The sequence below is a fragment of the Hippocampus comes genome, unplaced genomic scaffold (assembly GCF_001891065.2).
Source record: "Hippocampus comes isolate QL1 unplaced genomic scaffold, H_comes_QL1_v1.1 scaffold169, whole genome shotgun sequence".
Lineage (NCBI taxonomy): Eukaryota > Metazoa > Chordata > Actinopteri > Syngnathiformes > Syngnathidae > Hippocampus > Hippocampus comes.
Genome location: NW_017806049.1, coordinates 269,188 through 291,704, shown reverse-complemented (window position 1 = coordinate 291,704; position 22,517 = coordinate 269,188). Strand labels below are relative to the sequence as shown.

The 22,517-nt window shown below is 42.4% G+C and overlaps 1 protein-coding gene and 2 long non-coding RNA genes across 3 annotated transcripts in view; 2 read left to right on the top strand and 1 right to left on the bottom strand.

Annotated features, from left to right (window-relative positions):
* LOC109529562 (leucine-rich repeat and fibronectin type-III domain-containing protein 5) overlaps positions 1 to 20,901 on the top strand; it is a 150,303-nt gene extending 129,402 nt beyond the window's left edge. Inside the window, exons 9-10 of the mRNA XM_019892980.1 lie at positions 14,412 to 14,685; positions 19,047 to 20,901. Coding sequence (XP_019748539.1) covers positions 14,412 to 14,685; positions 19,047 to 19,943 — 1,171 coding nt within the window. The 3' untranslated portion in view covers positions 19,944 to 20,901. The remainder of the gene's footprint in view (positions 1 to 14,411; positions 14,686 to 19,046) is intronic.
* On the bottom strand, positions 766 to 3,745 carry LOC109529563 (uncharacterized). The gene is made up of 3 exons (XR_002170863.1): positions 3,605 to 3,745; positions 2,218 to 2,220; positions 766 to 857 (listed from the first exon to the last, which is right to left on the bottom strand). It is a non-coding gene; the product is annotated as an uncharacterized LOC109529563 (long non-coding RNA).
* Positions 1,060 to 3,295, top strand: LOC109529565 (uncharacterized). Its single transcript, XR_002170865.1, has 3 exons — positions 1,060 to 1,128; positions 2,287 to 2,293; positions 3,212 to 3,295. It is a non-coding gene; the product is annotated as an uncharacterized LOC109529565 (long non-coding RNA).
* Positions 20,902 to 22,517: the final 1,616 nt, after the last annotated feature.

Here is a 22,517-nt window from a genome sequence, read left to right as displayed (position 1 = left end):
TATACATATATATTTGTACTTTGTCGGGTTTGTTTTTTACTTTGATAAATTTTTGTCACTGGGTCTGTCTTGGTCTAGGTTTGTGGGATCCGCTCTGATTACGGATTTCAGGAATTCGTATCAGATGTACAGGTTCAGCTGTCAACAGTCTTGGGTCTCCACTGATGTATTTTACGCTTCGTAATGTGTTAATGTAGTGCACTAATAACTAGCGAAAATGCAAATGGTCATTTAAAAATAAATCCAAATCTTACAACTTAAAACATTTTTTAAAATGATTATGTGTGTCTCCGTGCACTATTCTTTAACAGTGTTAAAGTGTCATGAAGCGTGTTGACACAATGACACACTGTGTTGATAATTTGTTGATCCTGTATCACGGACCACTGACACCAGCTTGACTTTCAAAATCCCTGCAGGCAAGCCACTTGACAGACTGAACTGACTGATTTGATGACGAACTGTATGCAATATCATTCACATCTATGCATTCATATTGTTATTCAGTATGTTTGAATAATGTGAAAATTATGTGAATGAGAATGCTTGTGGGCTTTGTCTTCATAAATGTTTTTTCAGAAAAATAAGTTGCTCTAGTGTTTGGAATTTGAGTCTGTTGCGTTTCTTGCATGCTATTTCCCCTGCTGTGGAGAACACATGCTCACATGGCACTGTTGATGCGGGCGTACAGAGGAACTCCTGTGCAAGGTGGGAGAGCTTTGGAAAAGTAGTGTGTTGCGTAGTACTGCGGACAATATTCCCCTCTGCCAGGTATCGCTGGACTTCAGATATAGCATCTGCTGTTGCACTTCTTTTCAGTCTCCCCACCCCATCATCCAAATGCTGCCACGGGTCATCTAAAGAACAAAACCCAACAAAATTGGCATTTGGAACAGTTTCCAAAAACAAACTAATCATGATGAGTAACATGCCAGATGCAGCTGCAGAGGGCTGCGATGATGGTCCGGGCTGGGCCTCGATTGTGCGCCCGATGACACGCACGCTCTCAGACCGCAGTCTGGATATGGCCACCGTGCATCTTTGAATCTGAGGTCTTTGAAGTGTTGCTAAGGTTAACACACTCACAGACTCCAGACTGGAAGCAGTGTCTGTGACTCGACGCTTCAGGTGTTCGTGGAGTTGTATGGCTGCCTGTGTGTTAGATGTAAGATCCCACTCTGCGAAAAAAGAACTTCTTTTTCGTTTTGCTGCAGGTTGAGAAATGGTGCTGGGGTGCGCCTCGTCCTCCTCATTTTCAAAATTTGTAGTGGTGGCTTATCTTCCTTCATCTTCTTTCAGGAGTGGCAGACATGTGCATGCACCTCTGACACCTCTGTCGGTGTCATCATTTTGAGTTTGTTGAAGGTAGGCCACAGGAACAGTGCAACTTTGTGCAACATATGTATTTTGATTTTTTGCTCCAAAACTTCAGAATGCCTGTGGCGCACAAAAGCCTGCTGAGGATTATCCGTAGAACTGGGTTGGCAGTGCTTTTTTAGCTTTTCATTCCAGAGGCAAACTAGATTCAGTGTGGTATATTTATCTCCTTCCAGTTCTAGTTGTGCTGCATAGAAAGGCCCTAGAAAGGAGATCAAAAAATCGAACAGATCTGGCGCAATGTTGTCCATGTCTTCCTCTCCGCGTGACTGCAGCTTCTCACACAACTCATATATCTTGTGCACAGACTTGAGCATCAAGTAAACGGTGCTGAATCTGGTTTCACCCATCTGAAGCACTGTTTTTGATAGTTGTGCTGCCAAACCAGAATGCTTGAGGAAACGGGCAACACTCTTGGCTGCACTTATGGCTCCAATGTCTGGGGCGTTTGCAGACAGTGCGTCCTTGTCCAGCCCAAGGCGAAGTACAGTGTTTATCACATGGTCAAGGCACGAGAGGTGCTTGTAAGGCTCCAAAGCTTTCACGATGTCACTGCCCTCATCTTTAACCCACACTATTCTGGATAAAGATGAAGGTTCCAAACCAAATGTATTCACCAGAAGCCGGACCAGTTCTCTTCTTATATTCTTCCCCATTTTGGCGTCTTCTGCTGGAAACATAGCAGTGGTGAGGGTTTTTCCAACCAAGTTGAATTCCGTTTCAGTAAATTGAAAAGTTATTGCAATATAACTCATCTTTCTGTAATCATCTGTCCACATATCGGTACTCATGGCGCCGTCACAGCCACTTGCCAGAGCTTTCTTTACCCGCTCAATTAACAAGCTCCTTTTTACCTCAGCCTTCCCAGTGCACGCCTTTGACACTGTGGTGTAATGGGGCAGGACCGAGTCGACAGGTACATGGCCAAAAGCTGACCCAACATTGATCAGTTCTTGGGCAGGACTTTTGAAACCTTTGCCACTAACTTCTGAAAATGGTCAAAGGTCCTAACAGCAAAAGTCCACGTACTTGTCTGTGATGGCCTGCTTAGCATGAAGAGGGGTGTTTTTTTTAAACAAATGATAATATAGATGGTTGACGATCATCAATTTTGCCAGGCCAGCTGTTGAAAATGCCTGCTCGGCGTCGAGGTGCCAGTCTTTTTGCTCTCATATGAAAGCAAAGCTCCACATTAACTCCATTCAGCGAAGCCAACGCAAGTTTCTGTAGCATTTTCAACAATCAATTTGAAGCTTTTCCACACCTCACTCTTACCGGTGCGTGTTTGTGTTTTCAGTTCTCCTGTCTTTAGTTTATCCTTAACTTCTTGCTCCTCCATATTGGGGATACCAGGTCAAAAAAGATGCGGACTTGCGGAGGGGAAGATTATAAAGAGGGCGGCGTTCACGTGCGCAGAGCATGCTCTGGCTCTGTGGCTCCTGTTTAGTAGTTAAATAGCAATTACATTACAGCGCCTTCTCTGTTTTATCCAAATTATTTCTTTTAAAACAAGTATTCCTTAATTTAGTATCCACACATCGTTTTAGTATACATTTTTATAAACATATATTTATTTAAAAAAAAAGTCAATGTACAAAAGTCGACCCGACCCGAATTTCGGGTCCGGTCAGGTTGGACTCGGGCTTGGGCTTAAGATCTTACCTCTACTGTGTGTGCAAGCTTGAAGCGTGACGCTCAAGTGCATGACAAAGCATTTTCATCATCGGGATGACCTTTGAACCCGACACTCGCCACTCTTCAGACAACTCCACTGTAGCTTGACGGAATGGAGAAAGCACTCGCAGTGCTTCTCTTATGATGGTGAACTCATCAGCTGTCAGTGGAGTCAAATATGTCTTTAAGGAGGCCAGATATACCCACACTGGTTCCCTCTCATCATGCAACCTTGACAGCATTTCTGGAAGGACTGTTCCAGTGTGTTGGAACCTCATTGATGAGTTTCAGGGTCGACCGTTCCATCTGTTGCTGCACCTGAGCAAGCTTCTTCTTGGCTGTAGTGCTTGAGTGGAAATATGTGACAATGTGCTGAGCTTTGTTTCTGATGTCTGTAAGTTCAGCGACCTGATCGCATGATTTTCGATCTAATAAATTAAGACCGCAATGCAAGTTGAGTGGCGAATTTGGAGGTGCTGCGTCACTCATCGATCTAATAAATTAAGACCGCAATGCAAGTTGAGCGGCGAATTTGGAGGTGCTGTGTCGAGACACTTTACTTTGTTGTTTATGGCCCAGTCCTCCATCATGCCCCTTTTGACCTGGGCCAAATTGTCAGCAGTGTGATTCCGTGGAAAGTATTGTACTCCTTACACTGATGAACACAACTGCATATTTGCATTAATGAAGTGACAGTTAAGTGCCAAGTAAGCCTCCATGTTCACAAAGGTCCACATGTCAGTTGTTATACTCACTGCCACAGTTTGCTATACTTCCATTTTCACTTTTTCCCGTTCCTCCTGGTATTTGTTGGCCACCATTCTTTGATCGTCTGAATATTAAACCAAAAGCAAATAATATATTTAAAATATAGGTGATTCATCTCATCTACATCAACTTTACTTTATGGAACTTTCACACAGACCTTTCTTGTCGGCAAAACATATGAGGGTTCAAGGACCTGAATCAGTTCCTTGAACCCTTCACTCTGCACAATGCTGAGGGGCTGCTCCTTGACAATGAAATTCAGCAGTGCCTGATCAAGCAACTGCTTCTTGCAAGTTTGATTGTCAAATATGAAGTGGAGAGTAAACCAACTTTTTTGATTATATCCACACCGAATTTAGAGCAATTGAACCACACCAACCCAAACGTCTGTCGCAAATGATTAGAAGCAAAATGAGTGAGCAGAATCAATTTGCAAAGGACTGACATAGACAAAAACACAATGCAGAGGTGGGATCTTAAACCACAGCATGAAAGGAGTGACGCGGATGACTCAGCTTAACTGGAAGAATGAAGCTGATCTTAGCAACTTGAGAACCATCGTGCAGTGCAGGGCTGAAACATCATCCCCTCAGTTGGCACGACTTCTTTTACACAGCACTTTGTTGCACTCTATTGCTCGTTTGTATAGAGACAAACTGCAAGGTAAACCTCATATGCATTTTCCGAGTTCCACTCTTTGGCATTTTAAGTCAAAAGATGCAACAGCCAGACTCTCTCTCTTCTGCCTGTTTACAACCAATAGATTTTGTTTTAATGAAATGACATTGCAGTCACTTTCAATGTCATACCCGCAATTAACTGAGCTATTAAACCACTGTCAGCATTGTACCATCACACTGTAAGTGGATTTGGCAGATCGTATCAATCACTCTCATCACTCATTTGAATTTCCTCCAAATTTTAGGATCATCGTGAAATAACGTGTTATAAAACCACGCACCAGTCAAGCAAAAATCTTGTGGGTAAGGTAAGGGCAATAATGCTGCACAATCATGAAAGAGCAAACTAATCAGTCTGGCGTCATACTTCACAGTTACAAGGCCACTCAAGATGTCTTATTAAATAATTTTTCTATGAAATGGACGGAAAAGTTAGTATACATTGTCTCATGGTAAATAGTTGCGACTAATGTTGCATATCGGACACTGGCCCCTCTATGAGGCCAATTCGCACAAACCAATTCCGTTTCTTACAGCCAGAAGAGTCTAACACACAGATGTCAAAGTCAAGGCCCGGGGGCCAGATCTGGCCCGCCACATCATTTTATGTGGCCCGCGAATGCAAATCAAGCAGGTCAACTTCCAGGATGCTTGCTGAAGTCTGACCCCAAATTTCAAATTGTCATATGCAATCCATAATAACATGGGCATATTGCAAGCATGTTGTCATTTCCAAATTCATTCTTATATTAATGTAAACATTCATTCATTCATTCATTTTCCAAACCGCTTCATCCTCACTAGGGGGGTGCTGTAGCCTATCCCAGGTGTCTTCGGGCAGTAGGCGCGGGACACCCTGAAACGGTTGCCAGCTAATCGCAGGGCACACAGAAACGAACAACCATTCACGCTCACACTCACATATAGGGACAATTTGGAGTGTTCAATCAGCCTGCCATGCATGTTTTTGGAATGTGGGAGAACACCGGAAAAAACCCACGCAAGCACAGGGAGAACATGCAAACTCCACACAGGAAGGCCGGAGCTGGAATTCAACCCGGTACCTCTGTACTGTGAAGTGATCGTGCTCACCACTCGACTACCGGGCCGCCATTAATGTAAATAATGTTAAAAAAAAAAAAAAAAAGTAATTATTCTTGACTTGTGATTTCAAAACTAGGTATCCATCAATTTGTTGTGTGCTGTGGATGTAATATGTGGAGGTGATTAAACATTTATATGGTTTCACAAAATTCACAGTCATAACGGCTCTCTAAGGGAAAACGTAAGTACAATGTGGCCCGCGACAAAAATGAGTTTGACACCCCTGGTCTAACATAACGCCAGGTCCCAAAGGAGTCCATTAATTGATTCATGATATTTATAGACTCCAGGGGACAAGACACGATGGGGAAAAAAATTGTAAAGGCTCGATGGCAGCATATAATGAAACAAACTCAACATATTGGCGAGATCACTCAAAGGTTTTTTTTTCAGAGATGATGAATCTGGAGAAGCTCGAGTCGTGTTTGCAAAAGTCTTCAAAGCCTCATAACTTGGTAAGGTTATCCCACTTTGGTCAGCCAATGCCAAGCTTTTCTGGGTGAGCTTGCCATGGATGAAAAATGCACACTTGTCCACAAGTGTAAGATTATGAAACATTCACAACTAGTGGCTAAATGCTGGGGGGCATCATTTACCCAATGCAGGTACCCAGTGTGTGTCAGCACACGAAACGGCATGCTCAGGAACTTGACGGGAAGTGTTCCTCTCAGTAACCACAAACCTTGTCTTTCGTGCAGCTTTTGGCTTTTTCTGCTGCCGAGTCTTTTTCGATTGCCTAAGTTGTATATTTTATCCACAGCCCCCTGATGCAAATTTCATATTAAACGCACACAGTTTGGAGTGTTGTAGAGAGAAATAGTCTTGCAACAGGTGGGCACGGTATCCACGCCCACAGTTGGTGGATTTTGGCTCCGTAAAAAAAAATCCTCATAGGAAAAGAACTCCCAACTTCATTCCTTGTATCGCTGCTTAATTTCATTCCTTGTGTTGTTCATAGCAAAAAAAACCCAAAATGTTGCTTCACAATTTGTATTTTGTAATATTCATGTAGTGTTTGTATCTATACTTTATTCATTGCCAAATGTCATGTCTTTAGTTTTACTCCATCCTCGAGCTCATTTTTCTTTAAATCATGAAGTTTTCTTGTTTGACAAATTTTAGATATTGAAAAGTAATCATTTGATTTGTTTTTAACGATTGTTAAATAAATTAACATTTATTAACAGAAACAGAACAAAAGTACTAAAATATTGACCAGTATCCATTCCCTGGTACAGAGAATCGGAACTAAACCGGTTCCAGTATGAAAGGTACCCACCCTGACTCATGATGTTAACTCAGTCACAGCCAGCCATCCCAGTTTTATGTGATTGATATAACTGCCTGTCAATGGCAGTGAATGAAAAAAATAAGGAAATAATAAGTACAGTCCCGCCTGTCACCTGTTGTGAAATGTGTCACTTGATTGACATACAGGGCAGCCAGTCAGACACCTGTTGCTTGCCTCACCGCGTATATATGAATGGTTCATGCACACTGAAAAAAGAAAAAAAACCCAGATCCTTTCGATTTACTTAATTCAAGCGCGTTCATGGATTGCACATGATTAAAATGTGGTAATTTCCCTGTTTTTCTGAAAAACAAACAAATGATGGGTGTTAGTTTAACATATTTTAAACATGTGCAACCGTAAATCAAGTATATATTTTTTTAATTCAGTTATTCGAGGTGCACCAATGTATAGTGTGCATATCAAGAATTGTAATTATATTTTGAACACATGAATAAAAAAAAGTAAACAAAAAGAATGTAGGGGGATCAATTGGACGTGTCCTTTTATAAGTAGCTTGCGTGCTGAAACAGTGTGTGTACCCCTCCATTGCATCATACTGGCCATGTTTTTAATGTGTGATGTACATTGTGAACATTTATGAGAGAGGGAAAAGTTAGACCAACTGTGTGTGTGTGTGTGTGTGTGTGTGTGTGTGTGTGAGTGTTTATAAGCCCAACAAGCCTAGTTTGGATATATAGATCAGAATCTAACACGCTTGCTCTTGTGACAGTTTCTTAAATTACTACTTTTGTAATCAAATCATGTTTAAACCCTTAAATTAGCTTCAACTTTGACTATAAACATTGACAGAACACCATGTGCAAATAAGTCCTATTCAGTCTTATTTTTGATTAAGCCACAGTACGTGAATCGAAACAAATGGGGAGTCGGGCAAGGGGGGTGTTTAGCAAAGCCCACCTGGCTTGGGTTTAAGATTCTTGTTCCACCTCTGACTAAAAGCTGTGCGGGTGCTTGTTATCCATTAATTCTGTCATTGGGTGCATTATGCATGGTGAAACAGAGATAAGAAGCAAGGCTCTGAGGTTTGTTTTTTTTTTCCGTCTCTGTGAGACTTAAATCTATTAGTGTGGCATCTGTAGCAAATGCACATTAGCTCTGAGATCAACAGATATGTGGTAGTAATTTATCAACCATTAATTACTATATTCAAACTGTTGGTGGGGGTCTGTGTGGTTGTGTGTGTGTGTGTGTGTGTGTGTGTGTGTGTGTGTGTGTGTGTGTGTGAGTGTTTATAAGGCCAACAAGCCTAGTTTGGATATATAGATCAGAATCTAACACGCTTGCTCTTGTGACAGTTTCTTAAATTACTACTTTTGTAATCAAATCATGTTTAAACCCTTAAATTAGCTTCAACTTTGACTATAAACATTGACAGAACACCATGTGCAAATAAGTCCTATTCAGTCTTATTTTTGATTAAGCCACAGTACGTGAATCGAAACAAATGGGGAGTCGGGCAAGGGGGGTGTTTAGCAAAGCCCACCTGGCTTGGGTTTAAGATTCTTGTTCCACCTCTGACTAAAAGCTGTGCGGGTGCTTGTTATCCATTAATTCTGTCATTGGGTGCATTATGCATGGTGAAACAGAGATAAGAAGCAAGGCTCTGAGGTTTGTTTTTTTTTTCCGTCTCTGTGAGACTTAAATCTATTAGTGTGGCATCTGTAGCAAATGCACATTAGCTCTGAGATCAACAGATATGTGGTAGTAATTTATCAACCATTAATTACTATATTCAAATTCAGCGTCAAAAAGCTTTCTTTTTTAAATTCATCTATACGTTGCTTTTGGTGAGGTTGATATGGAATTGGGCTTGCTTGTATTCAATATTGAAACCATCCATTTTTCTGCCGCTAAGCCTATTCCAGGTCACAGGGCTAAAAAGCTTATCGTAGCCCACTTTGGGTGAGCGTACACAAGAGACATCCAAACATTCACACATTTCAGCAGTTAAATCATGAAGATGGCAACGCCCAGCATTGCGGCGGCTTCTCAGGATTAAGCCCCTTCACAGTGACTTTCAAAGCCGATTTTCGTGCCATCGCAATGCCAATAACGCATGTGAAGATTCGCTCAGACTAACGAATACATATTTACAGTAGAGTTTGATTAATGCCGACGTCAGATTACACAAATGGAGCCCAATTTTGAGCCGACAGACGTGTCGAAGACAAAAGTAATGTCACGTCGCTGATTTTGAGTCGTCTTGACGCATCGTGGCCCATGAAATGTGACATACTCAACCACTGATCATCTAGCATCTGAGATGCTTCATAACCACGACGCCGAAAGTCTGGCATGTCATAATTTTTGTGTATCTTGCAGCATAGAGTGACATGTCCTACGACCTACGTCGTCCTTTGATCTTTTTTTTTTTTCGGCATTGACCGATTGGAAAACATCGCCTTCCTACTTATGATGAGAGATTGACATGGCACATACAATAACAATGTGGTGTAAGACACAGAAGGATATTTATCTGGTAGTCTGACAGCGGGACCGTTTATATGACAAAAAAGATGTGCAGTTTGAGAAGGAAGGAAAATGGTTTCATCTGCATTGAAAAGTACGCTTGGGCAGACTGCAGCTCCAACAGACGCAACAATACACAGCACAGGGAGACACTGGTAAGAGGAAGGGTTGCACGCACGTCGCCATCATAACGCAAAGGACATCAAGCTGGACTCTGTGTACACATCCATACGCGGTGCATACAGATACCTCCTCTGGCCCCACCTCGGCTAATCCGAACACATTTCCCCAGCTTGTAAAGCAATGTGGAAATCCGCACACATATTTTGCTGGTGACGACATATATCCGTACCGGATATCATGCACTGCTCATTGAACATGCAACTTTGAAGGAACATGTGTGTTTATATTCGTTTGAAATGGATACATGATAATTCTTTTCATCAACTCTTTAATGCACTCTGTAACCTGATGACATGATAAGCCTTTCACTGTAGTAACCGCTGTCCCTGAAAGGGTTAAAATGCTGTGCTCATGACTATATACGGGATTAGTGGTCCATCATAGAAAAGCGGTTAAGCTAGCTATTGCTTATCAGCGGTGCCCTGCAACCAGATTGTGCCACAGACTACGGCTGAGTCACTGAAATGTATATCACGACCAACATCGATCAAATAAAACCAGATGATTTAAAATCTTCCTCACCATCGCACCACATATGAAGACTGCAGTTGTTGTAACAGTGACCAGCGCTTACAAAGGTTGCTCCACCCAGAGTGGCTACCTGGTAAATGCGTAAATGGCTTGATTATCAGTATTTATTTTTATTTTTTATTTTTTTTTTTACTTGACTGGAGAATGCCCACAGGCAAAAACATACAAAGCTGCCTTTTATGCATTTTGTGCATGGGAGACTATGGCCATTAGTGCTGTCCCAAGAGTCCTTTAGTAAGATGCAAAAACTCATGTTAATCCTGATCCTATCTTGATTTGCAGACTCCATAATTTATAAAACAATGTTATCCTTAAATTAGAGTATTATTTAAGTCTTTCTAATATTTAAGTGTTTGTAACTGGGGCGGCCCGGTGGTTGACTGGTTAGGGTTAGGGTTAGGGTTAGGGGTTGTTCGTCTATGTGTGCCCTGCAATTGGCTGGCAACCGGTTCAGGGTGTCCCCTGCCTACTGCCCGAAGACAGCTGGGAGAGGCTCCAGCACGCCCGACAAACCTTGTGAGTATAAAGCGGATATAAAAAAAATGGATGGATGGATGTTACTAAGATGTCGGGCTAGAGTTGTAAAGCTAAATACGCTATGGTCTCCCTTGCCCATGATTTGATGAAAATCACATACTATGATAATTTATTCTTTGTGAGATACTACGAAACGAATCAATTTTCAGCTGTGTAAAACTACTAATGAGCTCTCCCAAGGCAACACTTTTTACATTAAAAAGGAAAAAAATCCGGAAATAATCAGACAACGTGTCACGTGTAGTCTGGCCGGGCTCTCCTGAGCGAAAGCTACGGCTGAGCAAATTACAGCTTCTGTGCCCCTTATCCCCTCATCACAGCCCAGAGCCCCTTGTCTTGTCTGTTGAATCATGGTCATGAATGCTTGAAGAATCATGCATGGCTGTGGCCTGAAGGCTTTGTCCAATAATTAATCATATGAAATGGTCTGAAACAAAGCAATCTGGTAGCATAGTTCACCAATCTGTGCATGGATGAAGGCATTCGTCTTGAGACAAAAAGCTGAAAATGAGTAATGGAGATTACACTGCCCTCCTGGCTCTGTCCAGGCTGGAATGAGGGAATGAGTTTAAGTGATAAACACACCACACCACAGACACGCACACATGCACACCCCGAGCCCTACAGAAGAGGGTGTGTATCCATTGGGGGAAAAAAAATGGCCACCCAGTGGAAAAGGTTTGATGGCAAAAGATGCAGAAATTCACATAATGGAGCTCCCGCATAATTACAAACATATATTTATTGGAGATTTATGTATCCATCAGGGACCGAATGCATTTTCATATAGCAGTATGAACTCTTGTTCACATCCTGCACGGAATGGAAGTGTAATGATTCCGCAATACACACTAACATGTTTCGCATGCAGGCATCCTAGGCTGAGGGCTTGGCACGACGGAGTAGATAGATTAATGTAATAGCTTCAGCCAAGGCAATCATCTGCCCACTGCGGAGTGTCAAATGTTGGCAGCAGCATTCACGTCAGGCACAAAGAAATTGGTCACAGTGACTGACTCCACTCGGATGATGATGTCATTCTGTCAGTTTCGACAATTAAGGATCAATTCTGTATATATATATATACCTGTATATAGATAGATAGATATCTATCTATCTATCTATCTCGCACTCGCTCGCTCGCTCTCTCTTTCGCGCTCGATAGATATTTGCTGGAGACTATATTTTATGAAGTCCGCATGGGCGAACTACTGTGGAAAGGCAGTCAGTGGACCTCAAAACCATTATTGGGTTTGAAAATTCATAGACCCTGTTAAGTGAATTTAGAGATTAGCACTGCCTTTCTTATTCAAATAGCAAAACGAGTTCATGTTTGACACAGGTAATAACGGTTAAAAAAAAAGATTTTTGACTGCATTTCATTCAACGACGCAGTTATGCAGTTTTGCTCTAAAGGGGGGGGGGCTGCCTGTCATTTTATGCAATATTGAATGTGGCCGTGCCAGCCCAACAAGTTGCTTGTGCCCCCCCACTTGAGTCACAAATTTCTAATAACTTCATTTGTATTTTGTTTCATCATTGCAACTTTGTTACAAAACAAAACTGAAACTGTATTAAAAAATACAACGTGACAATGGCGTGATTTTGTTTGATTGATGGGAATCTTATGTAAATGAGCTTTGAAGCGCCTGTGTGTGTTGGCAATGTCTCTCTCTGTTCCTCCCATCAATTCCACCGGCTACAGCTGGTCGTATTTTCTGAATAGCTGAATGATTTCTTGACATCGTACTACATCGACATATTAGCATTCAAGATACGTTTCTCAGAATTAACAAAATCGTTTTTTGTTTTTTTCTCAGCTCAAAACTGCATGGAGAGCTAATTTTAACCCTTGCCCTTAAATGCAACCAATCACAAAGCTCAATTCATATTGAACGGCTGAAGCCGTCAATGACAAACATCCAAGCAGGGAGTGAGACGCACATGGGGAATTTAAAACAAAGTGCGGAAGTTACGCAAAGTGCAGAACACATTTAGACGGTTTCAGTGGCAAAAAGTCATTCTCTGTTTTTTGGGATTTTACGAGGGCCTAAACAAGAGCCAAGTCACTGGCTGAGCTTTCAACACTCAGGAGTACTTTGTGTGCGCATATGCCGTATACCGTTTAGTTAGTCCATGTTTGTGGGTGTGACTGTGTATAAGCCACCGTGATGCAGACCCAACGGCACATTTGCAAAGAAAAGCCAATGCCACAGCAATTATAGGAGACTTTAAAATACAAGCTGCGGGTACGTGAGCTTGTAAGAGCGTAGCACATTCAATGCTGCCATTAACCTGCAGAGAGATCGAGATGAAACCGTCAAGGGAAGCACAGAGGAGAGCAGCCTTGGTCAGCTCAGTCTTCTGATGGTCCTTTTAGTATTCATGGACTCACAGCGATGGTCACAGTGAGCCACACACAGACAGACACACACTCCTATAGCCATGCGGTGTTATTCCGCAGAGCGCGCTCGTATGACCTAGGCGTACCTCGCCCATTCCTCAATATTAACCACTAAACCTTAACAGGCCATCTGACCTTCACTTAACTCGAAAGCAGATATTGAACCTGACCATTTGCAGCCTTTTGCTCTGCTCCGTGCACAAAAGGCCAAGAGCTGTGAACTGGCCCTCACTGGTTTTAATGAGGAATTTCATTAGCATCTTAATGAGGAAATCCGGGAAAGCTGACAAGCCATTTTAAGGAAACTGAAGGACGAATGGGCAAATTCCCACATTAACAAGTGTCCAATAATCAACTTAAATTGTTGGCAAAGTACCTAATACAGTATGTGAACTGATTAACTCATTCAGTACCAGCCATTTCTGACCATTGAGATTGAACGTGTGGTGGCTAAAAAGACATACAAATCTGTCTTTGGAGGGATTAAGTTTTAATATGGAGGTGAAAGCTTTCTTTCCTGATTTCCTTTGAAAAACAACAATGTACTGCAGTTCCTGTCATCACCTACAGTACACGTGCAGTTAAATATGAAACAGTGGAGAAAGATGAGTGATGGCTTATAAGTTTTTTAATTGTGAATCAGTGTGCATGCATGACTCTTGCAGATGGAGCTTCTGATGCTTTGTCATCCATCAAATCATTTTCTGAACCACTTTATCCTCACAAGGATCATGGGGCATGCTGGAGCCCTGTCCCAGCTGTCTTCGGGCAGAAGGCGGGGGACACCCTGAACCGGTTGCCAGCCAATCGCAGGGCACAATGAGACGAACAACCATCCGCGCTCACACTCACACCAAGGGACAATTTGGAGTGTTCCATTAACCTGCCATGCATGTTTTTGGAATGTGGGAGGAAACCGGAGTACCCGGAGAAAACCCACGCAGGCACGGGGAGAACATGCAAACTCCACACAGGGAGGCCGGAGCCGGGATTGAACCCACGACCTCTGCACTGTGATGTCGACGCGCTAACCAGTCGACCACTGGGCCGCCCTTGATGCTTTGTCATTTTCATAAAATATCGAGCTTTTCATCGTACATAACTCAAAGTACATCTTTGAAATTAACATGGCTACCTTTTCCAAAATTATTTTCTAGCATTATCACATCCATAAAGTTAATCTGACCCCAGGTTTGAGTCCCACAACCGTACCAGTCTACTGAATGGGAAACAAAGCAAAGTGTTTGACAACGGTGGCGATCCGGACTGTGTGACCCTATATAGGTCACAGATATTGTTTTTAGGAGATGCTTGCTTTGCTCAATGTCATTTGAGGTGATGGGATTCTTTCCTCTCTCTTCTTACACAGAATGATCCCGCCATCAAGCAAGAGTTTCCTGGTCAACAACTTAGCAGCAGGAAGCCAGTACGATCTGTGTGTGCTCGCTATCTATGACGACATCATCACCTCGCTGACAGCAACCCGCGTGGTCGGATGTGTGCAGTTCACCACCGAGTCCGAGTACATGAGGTGCCATTTTATGCAGTCCCAATTCCTCGGTGGGACGATGATCATCATCATCGGAGGCATTATAGTGGCCTCTGTGCTCGTTTTCATCATCATCTTGATGATACGGTACAAGGTGGGTACGTCACCATCTGTTTGTCTAGAATGTGCCATTAATTGCGGTTGCTTACCCCTGTAATTTTCCGCTCATCGTTATTTGGTGGAAATATATATATACCCGAACATCTATTGTATGCTAATTGTCATTAGCATAAACTATGACAGTGAACCCTCACTATAACGCGGTTCACCTTTCGCGGCTTCTCTGTTTCACGGATTTTTTGAGTGCAGTTTTTTAAATGTTTTTTTTTTAAACTGTGAATTGTGTTCTGCATTCTGATTGGCTAAGGAACTGACCAACGTGAACAGTCTCCGCACCTCGTCTCTGTACAACTTGTCAAATTTACCTTTGCAAATTTTTGGTCTTTGGTTTCATTGTTTCAGTGGCGGATGCTGGTCTGTCAAGGAGGGGAAGCTCAATTTCGGCCTACATCATAAAATGTGTCCGTTTATTTTGATGTGAATTCTACTCTCCGTTCCTTTTCAAAAAAATGAAAAGGATGCCTTCACATAAGATTGGTGATTGGCTCACTTCGCTGTCAATCAAAACGAGATTCAGCCTCAGATCCAATCATCATGCAGAAAAGCTGAGCGTCCGGGCAAGCCGATAAACGCCGAGCATCCGATGGGCGGGACAAAACCAGCATTTATCCAATGACTCGCCTCGTTTCAATGCATTGGGACAACCTACACTGAACTCTCCCAGCGTCTGCGCCGTCGAGGCTCAGCGTGCACACAGCACAGTGAAGCTGTGGGAATGAATGCGAAGAGAGTCGCGTCGTAACCAGTAATAAGAAGCTGTGATTCGGAACAAAAGTTGAGCGCGTTGTAGCGCATATTTAGTCAATGACATGTCCACACAATTGTACGTACACACATATATTTGATCACTTACTTTTTGACATTTTAGGGGAAGCTGAGCTTCCCTAGCAGTCTTCGAGCAATGGCCTCTGCATTGTGTACGGCAATCACCTCTGCATTGTATACATAGTTCAGTATTATATAATCACTGTAAAAATAAAGCTGACTACTTCACGGATTTCGCCTATCACAGGTTCTTTTTGGAACGTAACCCCCGTGATAAATGAGGTTTCACTGTACATAGAATGTTTTCACATGTTTAATATTCACAAAAAGACAGAGGTAAACAGAGGTTGGTATAAATAGCACAGAGGTATCAATATAAAAGCGAATGGACCAGCAATAGCTTACTTTTATATTACACAAGGCTCCCAGACATGCCACATTGCAAGCGTGACAGCATTCGGTGTGAGTAGATTTGTGATTCCCAACCACTGCGCCGAGGGACATTTGTATGCCGTGAGAGATCTTATGGTGTGTCGTGGGAAATTATCAAATTTCACTGCATAGGTCAGAAAATGTATATAACAACAACAAATAATGTATCTTTGTCCCTCTATCTATGCCAGCAACTTAAAGTGACAGAAAGACCAAATATAGTGATCCCTCACCGATCGCGGTTAATGGGAACCGGGACCCGGCCGCGATAAGTGAAAACCCGCGAAGTAGGGTTTGTTCGGAACTATATGTGGGTGCCAGCATGTTTAAAATATCCAGTGATTACTCTTTCAATATTTGAGACAAAGACTACAGCAGGACACATATTTACTTATACTACTATAAAGCTTTATACAGTCATTAACATTCATCAGCATTGCCTTCTGAGAGAGGCGAAGCGACTTGTGTTGGTGGCGTAGAAGGCGGCTGTCACTTCACGCTCTGGCAGTGTAGCCGCTGTTAGCCTGCAGCTAATTCCTGTGGCCAGATATCTCCGCGCAGCCGATGTGTTTATGATCAGACAATTAATCGGTATTGATGAGGAGGAGGCAAAGAGAGACGTGCCGCTGCTTTCGGGCACGTAGTACAGGCATGTACAAAACCGTGGAATTGTTCGGCATTTTTTTTTTTTCTGAATACAGTACTTTAGGAAAAAAAATGCGATGTACTACGGCCACGATGAATGAAGCGTGATATCGCGACGGATCACTGTAAATGATCTTCTATTAGATGGCAAACAGAAATTGACATATGTATCCTCTTTTCGGAACAGTTTTGTTTGGTGGTGTGCCGTGTGAAGTTAAAATATGTGCCTTGGCCCAATAAAGGTTGGGAATCACCGGTGTAAAGTGTGTGTATGAGTGTGTCACGTCGTGTATCATAACTCTGAGCAACACTTGAAAGCGAAGCCGAGTCTGGCTGCAGTTTTAATAGATTTGGACCAAAGCAGAGTGCCGTCCCTGTAAAATGTCTGCTTTTTGGAAGTCTTTTGATTTGGAAAGCAACAAGAGGGCAATAGCAACTTTTAAATTCCATAAATTTGCATACTCAATGAGTTATTTCAGCACTAACCTGAAATGGGATTTTGGTTTCCTCTTAGAAGTGGAGTGATGTAGTTCTACTGCCGGAATGTTGCACAGTACTTTTGAAATTGATTCATTAATCATTTGCAAAGATCTTTTTTGGAAGGGTTTTATATATATATACACACATATTTTTTTTCCAATGCGCCCGGGCTTGCACACTTTTTATCAACATGTAGTCTCCCATCCAGATTTCTGACACACCCACTGAACTGGGAATGAACATCCAAAGCGTGACTCACTGACAGCTGAGGGTGCCTTCAAATCACAGAAATGTCTCCCTGAGACTTGAGGCTTTTAAATCCGTACACTAGCGGATGCAACATGGAGTCAGCCAGTCAAGATTTGTGGAACCCTCCGGTTTGAAGGGACTTTGAAGGACAGCAAGTTTTTTTTTTCTCAATTAAATGAAGCCAAGAAAACGAATGTATTCAGAAAACTATGCTTATAACTAAATGCACCTTTGAAGATCTATTCCAAAAAAAAAAAAAATGTCACCGTCCTCTTGACCAACTTTCCATTTTTTTTTTTGTGTGACGGGCCAGTTTGACTTAAACAATATTTTGACGAGCTGCCACACAAATTAGTGAAACCAAATGATTAAATATACAGCTCATGATTACATCACGATGACAAATGCAGTTGTTGTTCCTGCGTTTGTTTCTATTCAACAACGCGGTCCCGTCTTTGGCGAAGTGTTTTCTTTCTAACAACTCCACAATTTGTCTTTTCAATACTGCCCTGGGAACAAGCTTGAATCTCTCCTCCCAGTTGTAGGTGAGCATCGTAAACAAACGGTCCGCTCCTACGATTTAATCCGCTGATGAAAATCGCAGCTCTATTGCTGTCATGGCTTACTCACAGCGCCTCTTTGATCAACTCAATAAAATAGATTTTTTTTTTCCAGTCTCTGTGCGACCATGCACGGCCGGCCGCTATGAATTCATAAGTTCCAGTCAGGAGGTGACTGGCCTTGGCTGTAGAGCTGAGTGTTCACGTCAATGCAAATCTGTGAGGTGTGTTGTTGCTGGAGTACCGCAAAGTTGAAAAAAAAACACGAGTGAATATTGTCCTTATAGTACTAAGTGCAATATCAGATTTATGTTGTTTAGATTTTAGTGTGCAAATTTAAGAGAGGATCTTTAACCTTAATTTGTCTCCATTATTTTTGTGTGTGTGTGTTTTGCCATAAAAGTATTTTCTTTGCTTTCTTGGTTTTAACCACTGCTGCACTATAATTATAGTCATTAAAAAAGTATCACGTTAGGATATTTTTATTCACATAAAAAATAAATAAATAAAAATCAGACAAAGAGATCATTTGGATGTGTAGGGGATCTCTTTTGTTTTCTTATTATTGATTCTGCAAATACTCAAAATAAAGTAAATCTGGTGCAAAGAAATAATTAGGACATCCCACCTAACATTAATGAGTGTCATTTGATATGATCATGACACCAAACTGTGCTAAATCCTCATGAAATAAGAAAAAAAACTCTTACTGAGCTGACCGTTTCGGCTGTCGCTTCAGCCTTCGCCTGAGCTGTCACTGCTTCCTTACGACATGTCTAGAAAACAGTTGACCATGTCGGAAAACCTTCAAAACAATTCTCCCCAACCCAGTCTAGGCTGCGAACCAGCCCCTTGCCGCTGTGTGTCCCAGATGTGTAGGAGCATGTAAGCCCCCCTCTTTCCTGTTGATGGTGCTGCGAAGCGACTGAAAAGATTTCTTTCACAAGAAAGTCATCGGACCAAAAGTTATTGAATTTGAACTAGAGGAAAGTGTATGAAGTATAATGCAGTTCTCAATTCTACCCACAATTGAACTGAACACCAATTTGTTTCTGAGAGTGTCATTCAAAATTGAGTGTCCTTTTATTCTTTTTTTTTTTTTTGTGATGCAAACTGTTTTGTAGTGTAAATAATCAATAATCTGTCCCGTGAGTGTATATGGGAGAAAAATCCTGACAGTTTTTCTGTGTTCCATGCCCCACAGGTGTGTAACCCAGGAGATGGTGTTAAAGGCATGTCAATGTCGATGACTAACGTTCACTCTCAGACAAACGGGCAGCAGTCTCAGAGGTGCAGCGTCACTCCCAGCACCTCCAAGCATGGCTCCATTGGATTAGAGGACCTGTCAGGAGGCTCAAAGAAGAGGAGCGGAGCAGGGGGAGGGAAAGATGCGACAACTCTTTCATCCAACTCTTCTCTGCCGGACTGCTCGACGGACACATCTGTTCTCAGCCAGCATTGGACAACGGTTGGAGCTGAAGAACAGGTGAAAGTGGGTGAGGAGAGACCTCGAGCGAGTCTCTCCTCAGCCGCTGCCAGCAGCTCACTAGGCAGGCCAAAGCGTAAACCCGCTCCAAGTAAACCAAGCCCGGCTTGCTCAAACCCCTCAGCTGCCCTGGAGAATCTCCCTAATGCGTCCCCTCGCCCTCCTTCCACTTCTGCCTCGACCACCTCTTCGACTCTCCCCACTCCGTCAGCTCCTCTCGATAACCTCAACACCAACCGTAACAATTCCACCTCACTGAACCAAGCCTGGCCTCCTCCCAACGCCAGCCCGAGTCCACTTCCCTCTGCCCGCTATCGAGACACACCCATTTTGCGCCGGGCTCCTCGTGCCCACAACTCCTCCGCTGCCAAGTACCAGACTCTCCCTGTGGAGGAGGGAGGGAGGAGCCGGCCGAGGAGGCGATATTCCCTCAGTGAAGGAGGCTCAAAGACTCTCTCGTACCATCGAGGGAGTGCAGGAGCGCCAAAATTAGGACGCATAGTGCGGGACAAAAGGAGCCAATCAATGAGTGGAATGGTCCTCTCCAAAGAAGGGGAGGGAGGTTCTGACAGAGGGCGCTGTGATTCTGACTGGATCTTGGAAAGCACGGTTTAAATTTAAACCAGACAACAAAATACACATTATCTATTGTTGTTGTTTTGTTTTGTTTTGTTTTGTTTTTTTTTGGTTTGTTATTTTGGGTGTGCGTATGTCTGGGTTGTGTTTGTCTGTGTGTGAGTGGAGGCCGCGACATGAAACAACGTGCATTGTTTTTCTTAGCGTGTGATGATTTCTGTTCAGTTTTGTGTGTGAGCAAGTACAAAGGGACAAGACGTATTTTTTTTCGAGCATTTTTTGGCGGGGGCGGGGGTCAAAGTTTCACAGAGAGTTTTTGTTTCCACTTTGACACTTTGGTGTCTGTTTCAAAGTCGATCATTCAGCAAGTGGATATCTTGCCTCGTCTCGTTGCGTCCTCGACTTGTCCTGTTGGTTCCACTTTATAGCACAAAAGAGTACAAGACAATGGGCTCACCACATCATTTTCACTCGATCTGCAAATAACACAAAAAAAGGGAATTCTCACTGCGGGGGGAGGAAAAAAAAAGAGGAAAAAAAACATGCAACTTTCATGTCCACCATTCTCGAGTCATACCTAACAGCAAGTGTGTGACCACACAGTGGCAAGAGATAGCAGTCGGTGCCTTCTTTTGCACAAACGATACTCAAACTGGAAGTAGCTCTTGGACGGAGAAAGACAAAAGTTTTCACACAGCCTTTCTTGACCCACTGAGGAATAGGTGATGTTTCTTGGCATACAGACTAAATCTCAAATGGAGACTTTATGGACCTCTTATGAAATTGATATTTTTTAAAGGGAAGAATATATTAAAAAAAAAAAAAAAAAACATGGGGGAAAAAAAGGAAAGCTTTTTGCTGACATTGGTATACTTCAGCCTGGGTTGGTCACGTGTTCCCGAAAAAGCTCATGTACAGAAAAAGACAACATGTACTGTGTTGTTATGTTGTGTAAAATTAATAAAAAAAATAAAATAAAAAAAAGTTGAAGTGAAAATTTAACGTGTCATACTTAAGTCTTTACTTCCTATTTCTACTGAAGACTTTCAGGACATTCTTCCTCAGAGGGTAAACTGTATGTTTGGGCGCTCATGACACTTTGATGAAGATCACAAATAGCGGCCGCAAAATCATCAAGTCTTTACCCGTTAGTATGAAGATAAGTGTTTCATGAGTAGTTACGAACATTTATGCGCTTGTATCTGTAGTTTGAATGGCATTGCATTTAAATTGTGTGCCTCACATGCTTGCTATGGAGCTGTTTGTCTTTCTCGTTAAATATTTCTGTCTTTACCGTCTTGCAAAAAGTGTATTTAAGTGGGCCACCAACATTAGCTCTGAATACGTTGTGGAAAAATTGAAGTCTTTACCATCGTTTGTTTTTCACCATGCAAGTTTGATGGTCTTATGCCATCAAAATCCAAATGTTTACGCTTTCATACGTACACTCAAAATGATCCTGTGACATGGTTTGACAGCAATGTGATTTGCCATTCGCCTGCAATAACCTTTGAAAGGCAAAGACGAGCAGATCTGAGTTTGGCATCGCTGTGCCATAGATTCATGACTCGTTATTCAAGTGTTGGCCCAGTTTGTGGTTGCTAAATGGTTGCTCAACTCAAGAAAAATAGCTGAGTGGCAACAACGGACCAAAATCATGTTCAACAGCTGCCACTCTCAGAGGAGTTGAGGAATTAAACAGCTTGAATTGATTTTTGGAGAAACTCCAAAGCATTTCAGACCCAGAATTGTGTTGTGTTTGTGGAACCAACCACCACAACAAAAATCATCATAGTACAGCATACACTGAGAACGAGCCACGGAACGTGGCTTCCGTCAGACTGTTCACTCTCCCCCTCAGAGGGCTCGCTCGGCGGCCATGAGGCTACTGGGCATCATAATGAAGGACAAGAAAAAGCGGGGGGAAAAAAAAGACACTTTTTTTTTCTCGTCGCTCGGCGGCCATGAGGCTACTGGGCATCATAATGGAGGACAAGAAGGGCCAGCACTCTGCCGTGGCCGCCTCAAAATGCATTGTTGCTGGCCACAATTCCACAACAGACTGCTGAATTTCACCCAGAATGAACAGAACAGAATAAAGAGACTCGGTGGCCAAATGGTGACCACATAGCGGGAATGAATCAATCACAGGAAAGATGTCTTCTTTACATTAAAGCAAACAGATATCGGAACAAAGCTTATTGACATGTTGAATATTAACGATAAAAAAACGCTCGCTCGAAATCATTTGTGACAAACGAAAATAGCTTGAAAAAGAGCATCTTGCTCGTTTCCAATCCAAATGATATTAAACACCTGTTTAAAAGGACATAACATGTTATTTTTTTAAATTTCAAAACGAAAAATAGTGGACCGGAACCTTGAAGAAATTGTCTTTATTTTTATGGCCCAAAATTTCCTTAGTAACTGAAAATAAGCAAATTAAGCAGGCATGAAACTGGGTCAGGGGTGGAAAAGCTGAGTGGAATATGACCAATTTGGGGGGACCCTCAGAAGCAGATTTAGAATGTTTTACACACACATATATATATATATATATATACAGTGGCGGACCCTGAGGGCCAGCAAGGCCTTCTCTGCTGGCCTAAACAT